At 44.9% G+C, this 7,596-nt stretch overlaps 1 protein-coding gene across 1 annotated transcript in view; it reads right to left on the reverse strand.

The window, feature by feature from the left end:
* Positions 1 to 5,706: 5,706 nt before the first annotated feature.
* The window catches only part of RCL1 (RNA terminal phosphate cyclase like 1), a 29,639-nt gene continuing 27,749 nt past the window's right edge, over positions 5,707 to 7,596 (reverse strand). Inside the window, exons 8-9 of the mRNA XM_088476628.1 lie at positions 7,565 to 7,596; positions 5,707 to 7,011 (exon numbers count right to left, since the gene is read on the reverse strand). The exon at positions 7,565 to 7,596 is cut by the window's right edge and continues 72 nt beyond it. Coding sequence (XP_088332754.1) covers positions 6,864 to 7,011; positions 7,565 to 7,596 — 180 coding nt within the window. The 3' untranslated portion in view covers positions 5,707 to 6,863. The remainder of the gene's footprint in view (positions 7,012 to 7,564) is intronic.

A 7,596-nucleotide genomic window follows, 5' to 3' on the forward strand; every position in this document is an offset into this window, starting at 1 on the left:
GACAAGCAGATTTGGCTGCCGCCAGCGTGGCCACAATCTTATCCAGATCCGGACCGAAGAGAACTTCTCCGGTAAACGGCAACGCTTCCAGACCTTTCTTGGAATCTGCGTCCGCCTTCCAGGATCGCAGCCACAAGGTGCGACGAGCAGCTACCGCTGCTGAAGAAATTCTAGACACCAGAGTACTAATGTCTAGAGCCGCCTCGTTGATGTAGGTGGCCGAATCATGGAGATTGCCAATCAACTCCGCCTGTTCGGCCGGACAGTCGGATTCAAAAGAAGCCTCTAATGAATCCGCCCAGCGCTCCATCGCTCTGGCAACCCAGCAAATGGCCATAGCCGGCCGTGCTGCCCCCCCTGCAAGGGAATAAGCGGACTTCAGGCAGATTTCTACCTTGCGGTCCGTAGCATCCTTAAGGGAGGACATGGATGGCATCTGCAATGTGGCACTACGGACAAGACGGGTCACGTGAGAATCCACCTGTGGAGGGGATTCCCACTTAGCAAAATAATTATCCGCGAGCGGATAAGCCACTGCCAGGCGTCTCTGCGGCTGGTATCTTTTGCTAGGTTGTTTCCACGCCTCCTCTAAATGGTCCACCAACTGACCCGAAAGAGGAAAGACTGTGGCATCGCCCTTCACATCTTTGAAAAAGGCATACTTAGATTTAGCCGCTGGGGGAACTTCGTCCTCAATCACCAAGGCTGTGCGGACCGCCCGAATAAGTCCAGGAATATATACTTTGGACTTAGCATCAGCGTCCTTAGTATGGAAAGGTTCCTGATCGTAAGGATCCAGAATCTCCCCATCATCAGACGTCCCTTCGTCATCCTCATAAGGAGCGGACAGAGACGCCACCGGCCTTTTATGAGGCCGCATCACAGACTCCCCTTGCAACACATCCGACAAGTGCTGTACAGAACTCGTCAGGGAGTTAACCCACGCTGGCTCCTGAGAACCCGGGAGCGGGGAAATAGGGAGACTGTGGGGTACCACCAATTGTCGTGGGAACCCCTGCATGGGTGACGACACCACAGACTGCTGGGACAAACCCATCGGAGTAAACGCGGGCTGCGGAGCTAACTGGCCCACTAAAGCTGTTAACGCCTGAGCGAAACAAGCCCAGGGCGGCTCCTGTACCGGTGCTGTAACCGTAATAGGCCGCGCCACCCTCCCCCTCCGCTAACGGTACTTTGCACGTGGTACACTGTAGCCGGAGGGGAAAATCACTTTCAGACATGATGGCACCACTTATGTGACCTCTCTCACCAATTAAGTATTAAATAGGCGAGAGACCACCCTGCAGCACCGCACCGCAAGGGCTTTAGCAGAAAGAACAGGGACAGTAATAAAGCTGACAGTTTAGAGAAGAAAAGTTACAGGCAGCGCTAGCACAGTCACATACAATGCAGAGAAATAACAATTCCTGCACTAACAGCGCTGATCACTCAACTACACAGACACAGGGCCTGGTAGGACACAGCGCTGCATACACAGACCTGAGCCACAGTGGAGGAGAGGTATGCGGGGGGACCCAGACCACGATGCTTCCTTCCAGACTTCCAGCAGCGTTCACCATGCGTTGCAGAGAAGATGGCCGCCGAGGAGCAGAGAGAAGCTGGCCTGGGGGAGGAGCGCTGACACAGGACCAGTCAGCACAGTGCAGAGAAGGCTGTGTGCAGCGGGGGAGGCGCCGGCTGTGAGACAGGGAAGGCGCGCTCCCCTGGCATGCATTTAACCCCTGGGACGCCGCAGCGCTACCGCTCTGCTGCGGTCCGCTGTCCCAGGGGGTAGTGGAAAGCGCAGGTTCAGTACCTGGCTCCACGCTGCAGCCAGTCCCCAGGGAGCCCCCTGCCTGGGGACTTAGGACCATGTGACCAGCGGGGACCCACCGCGGGACCCCGCTGCATACCTTTGTCCCCCTTGGATCCGGCCATGGTCCGGAACATCTGGGGTCACCGCTAGCTGTGACCCCAGATGCTCACCAGCATCCCCGGATCGGTACCGGCGTTCTGGTACCGGCGGGGGTGTAGTGAAGACAGCATGGACGTCAGGACTGACTGTCCATGCTGTACATCCAGATGTGCAGCCACAGCTGCACTGAAGAAAGCTTCAGGGGCTCTTCTAGCCCCCACTCCGACAGGTGCACCCGACGCCGGCCGGGCACCAAACTAAACTGAGGTGCCTTGGCCCGGGGGCGGGGTATAGGAGGGGGACTTAGTGCATCCTGGGAGGCTGAAAGCTTAACTCTATGGTGCCCTGCGACTGACGTCACACCTATACCCCAAGGTATCCTGTGGATACCCTATGGACCCTGAAGTAGAAACATATATTTTAAACAAGATTTCAGTTTGAACACATGATTAAAATATAATAAATGTATTGCACATAAAAAGCCAAGCAAGACATTTATAATGTTAAAGAGATACTACAAATGGAAGAGAGATGTCACAGCTACAGTGATGTTTAGCTGGAGGTCAGAAAGAGACACTTCACCATTATAGGCTTGTGCAAGTGTTAATGGTGGATCAGAGAGTGCGCAGATTGTGGTGTGTTTGGAATCACCAGTGGATTTGCACTGGCCATGGGCAATGAAAATGTGCATCTCAGGCCTTGTACTGTGTGAGGGTGTCATGCTGCATCCGGCACCATGGCATCGCTAGCGATATTCCCAGAATGAGCTGCATGTTCAGGCATCTGGTGATATCGTTAACAACCCATGGGAGCGCGCATCGTCCGTCGTTTACTGCATACACACTGAACGATATATCGTTCACAATTATCGTCCAATGTGTATGCAGCTTAACTGTACCACAGACTTCAGGTATTTCCCAACACGGTCAGTTGAGCGGAGTGCTTATTAAATCTGTCCTTAGCAGCTGGGTCAGTAACATATTATTCTGCACCTAATGGCCATAAGCTAACTTCTTAGAGCAGTTTTTGTTAGAACTATTAAGTGAGGAAACAGAGACTGTCACTGTAGAGGTAAGTGTGCTCTGCCACTAACAAATCCTGCAGAGGGGGAGCAGTAGGTACTATACTCACAGAGCTTCACTTCTTCAATCAGTGGCAATTCAACACTATTGCAGTAACAGCTCCAGCGGTCAGTCCTCAGAAGCTGTGGCCTATCCTTCCCGCTGCAGGCTGAGGGGCTGGTCCAGTCAGCAACTCCCCCACCTTCTGCTGCCTCAGCTCACACAGCCGCTGGTTCCTGTCAGAAGCTTTTTACCACAGTCTGCAGCGCCCTGCTCCCCAAATGTTACCTCAGAAACTCACTGTTCAACTGCTGCTCGCTTCCAACTGTCATATGTCTGATCAGCTGACACAGGTCATGTGACCTGCTCCTGACCTCTTGAGCAGCAGCAAAGATTGCTGGAAATGGTCTGCCTGTGTAATGATATGTCAGAATACCTCACTTAGCAGGCATTACAGTTTTAGGGTCTCCAGTCTAAAAATGTATAGATTCTGGTGATGCATTTATTGTCTGATCTAGTCAGTAATCTAAGTGAGATGAACCAAACTCCCCTGCCCGTTTTGTGAGCAGAAAACTGTGCCATGCTGACTGGATAACCAGCACCAATCTGGACACTCCACTCGAGTGCAGCCATTACCCTTCTACCCCGTGCAGACCTAATCGGCCACACCAGTTACCAGAGCAAGTTCCCCAAGACATTGTAGAGCTTTATGCTGTGAGCAGGTGTTCCCATATCTGACAGCAGCAGAGACCTACGCTGATCGCACCACTGTTGCCCTGAGCCTGAACTCATCTCTGCTGAAGAGCTGCACCCAGGTCTGATGGCATGACTGAAGGACTGAAAGGTGATCTAAGGCATTGAAGGGGCATGTGAGGTAAGAAGTTAGACAAAGGAGCCTGTGGAGCATTGAACGGGAAATATTTATAGTACTTTGCCAGACATTAGTGCAGAGGTTCCTGAACTCAGGCCTAAAAAACAAACAAAAAAAACCCGTAACAGTCAAGGTTTTAAGGATATATTACATCACCTGTGGTCAAGCATGGATATGGAGTTAATTTTATTTAACCACCTGTGTGCTCAACCATGGATATCTCTAAAACCTGACCTGTTGGGGTGCCTTGAAGACCACATTTGGGAACCTCTGTATTAGTGCTTACAATTTATAACACGCTAGACATGAGTCATACAAAATTTTGGCCTTCAAAATTAAAGTTCACCCTCCATATTTCTAAGCACCTTACCCAAAAGTGTCCTAGGGGTATATTTACTAAAGTAAATGTTATAAGAAGTGGAGTTGTTGCCCATAGCAACCTTATTCTACTTATTTTTCTAGCAGACAATAGCCAATATCTATTGATCGCTATGCCCAAAAACTCCACTTCTAAAAACCCGCACTTTAATTAGATCCCCTAAAATTAACACTAAATAAAAAAATAAAGTGAACACTAATAAAAACAAAACTATTTTGCTGTAATCAATAGCCATATGTAAGGTTGTACTTACCAGATCATGGTGTGCAACAACAGTATACATCAAACTAGTCAGCAGCAAGTTAAAATGTATAACTATGCAAGAAAAACTATCCTACTTGCTAAACAAGACACTTATTTGAAAAACTAGGGAAGGGTGCATCATATATAGTTTTTCACTAACCCCATCTAACCATCTACTGCTGAAGTGTCCTAGTACCACAGCAAATGGTGTTCTAGACCCCCTTAAACTACTGTATCTTTAATTGCACAGATTTAAATTTCTGTATAATGGCTCATCATTCTCTAAGGGGGCAATTCGATTAATTGTAGCACACGACCCCTGCCGCATATCGGCTAAACCAGTCTAAAGAGGTTAGGGTGCCCAAACAGTCGGGGACTTGGACACATTTCTTCTTCTTGCACCTTAGCAGGCTGAGAAAAGGAATGTCCTCCCCAGCAGCTTTAGGCATCCAACCAAAGCAACAATTGAATTGCTCAGGTCATTCGCATAGACGCCTAGCAGGGTGCGCACACCACAGTTGAATTGCCCCATAAGAGTCCTAAAGGCAAGATAAGCCTTCTGGTATCATACTGCTACTAAAAGCCAATTTCAGACATGTCATATTTGTGTTATTGCATGGTTTATTAAATTCAGTCTTGTAATGGCAATAAAAAAAATCAAACTGTTCCAAAGTTTAAAGAGATATGACTTTTTGTTCAAAATGCCCTTTGCAAAGGGGGTGACTACGGTGTGACCACATTGGACACAGCTTGAGAGTAGTCCCCACCAAGTGTAAAGCAGAAAGATAACACAACTACAGAAACAAAAATTAGACTACAATAATTGAAACTAGATATGACTGAACAAGATACAGACATCACGACTTTTGTGGCTTGCAGCTCAAAGACTACTGCTGACTATTGATATCAGTGGTTAGCATTTTTACAGTTCGCATACCAGTGTACAATTTGCTTTTAATATGCTACTGACATTTCTGTGCCACAGGTATCTCAACTAGGCTAGAACCTCTCCTACACAACCCCCACAAAATAGCTATTTAAATGCATCGTATAGTAGAGGAAATATTAAGCAGGGAAAGAGCAGAGATCAAGAAATAAGCACGATCATACCTTCCTAAAATGGAGAATTAACCATCTTTTCTTTTAAAGAACATTGCTATGAATTTAAAAGGAGGAAATTAAAAAAAAAATTGTAATTCTGGTAGTGTTCCCTAGGTAGTACATTTTTTTATTTTTATTTTAAGTATTGGTCCCAAATGGGATGTTAACAGGTGTTGAATTTAATTTTGACTGAAAGAACTACTGAGCCCGTGGAGGTGAAGTATAAAATATGGTAAATGTGTGGATAGAAACCAGTCAGTCAGAGATCCTAGAATCTCCCACTAAGGATCAAAAATACATACTGTATAATACCTGTAAAGATCCGATACCTTCAGACCACCGCAGGATCTATATGTAAAACTTCTGTGGATGCATACATCAGTACTGCTCTACATAGAAGTAGCTGTGGCCAACACGTCTCTGTAACAATTTAATATTCCTGGAAAATTATCACAAATCTGTGGAATGAACACCATACTAATGCACCGGAGCCCAACAAACAGCTAAACCACTCCTAAATTGCTATATATGTGCCAAAGTCTCACACTAAGGCACTTCTTTAACCACAGAAATCCTCTCATTATTGATTAGCTGATGGCTTTGGATATCTCTCAGGTAAACATAAGTCATGTTAGCAAAAACCTATTCATTTATTCAAAGTATAAATGCATAAAAAGGCATACGTGATGAAATTCTGACCTCGTCATGCACTTCACGGTTTTCCTGTATGAGTCAATTGTCTGTATAGTAACCTGTAGTTTCACTTTAACATTTTATTTGTGTAATCACGTCAAGGAATAAAAAAGTCAAATAATACTCATAAAAAGCTTGTAAAAAAAAAAAAAAAAAAAAAAATACTGAAATCTGAATGTGGTAAAACGTGTAACTGTTTTGGGAGGATAAACAAAACAAAACGAAAACAAAATTACAGCTCCATTTAAAGCTGCATCCAAAACAAACAATTCTGATTATAAAAACATGATTTGATGGAATATCTTTAAATAACTATAGTACAGGGCTTTGGAAAAAACAGAAGTATTGGTGTTGAACAGTGTTTTTGTAAACAATAATTTGACACACAAGGACAGTCAGTGTTTTGATAATGACATTTTGTAAGTCTATGGCCTACTCGTTTGGAAAGCAAAATCCTGTTTGCTTAGTTATATCACCCAAGACAGAGGGTTGCTGTGGCTGAGCCAGCACTAACTGTTGTGCGATTCAGACTCTTGTACAGTCATAATGACAGATCAGTTCTCAGAACCTTTTAACAGTCTTAAGCAGAAATTGCTTTTATTACTTTATGGTTTTGTTGAGATTGGAAAATCCAACGCCGACACATGTCAGAAGGACTTTTTCTGCTCCTTTACGTTCTTCAAATGTCTTGCTCTCAATTTTAAACATGATCTGGAAAAAGCTTCGCAAATGTCGCAAAAACTCAATCCTGCCACACACACACACAGAGCAGAAAGAGTTAAAACAAAGCAATGAACACAATTTCTCAATTTTATCAAAAACAGCTACATTTCCTCTTTTAGTTACTTAGCAACACTATGCATCTGCAGTTTATCAATTGCTTCATTTTAGGATACAGGAAAATCTAAGATTTCTACACATTTCATACTATTCATTAGTCAACAATTCCCCAATAAAAGGAAACTTTACATTTAATTAACATTTTTAAATATCTACATTAAGATGTCTCCAAGGAGGTCTTTGTCCTGTGTATTGAGACCAGGAGCAGTCAGTCTTTTGATGGCACCACCATTCTTCAGTTATCACAGTACTGTACCTTACACACATACAGCACCGGTACCATGATAACCGAAAAAGGGCAGTTCACATTCTTAGACTCCACATGGAACCACGCTGATACATATAGAACACTTACATTTCACAATATACTATCAAAGATACCCGACGAGCACTATAAAATGTGTTATTGTTAAGAGGACAATTCTGGGTAGCCTGGTTATACATTGTGAAAATAAACTTACGTGTAAGGAGACAACGGTCCGAGCAAGACTTT

Source organism: Taudactylus pleione, unplaced genomic scaffold (assembly GCF_031769625.1).
Source record: "Taudactylus pleione unplaced genomic scaffold, aTauple2 ptg000190l, whole genome shotgun sequence".
Lineage (NCBI taxonomy): Eukaryota > Metazoa > Chordata > Amphibia > Anura > Myobatrachidae > Taudactylus > Taudactylus pleione.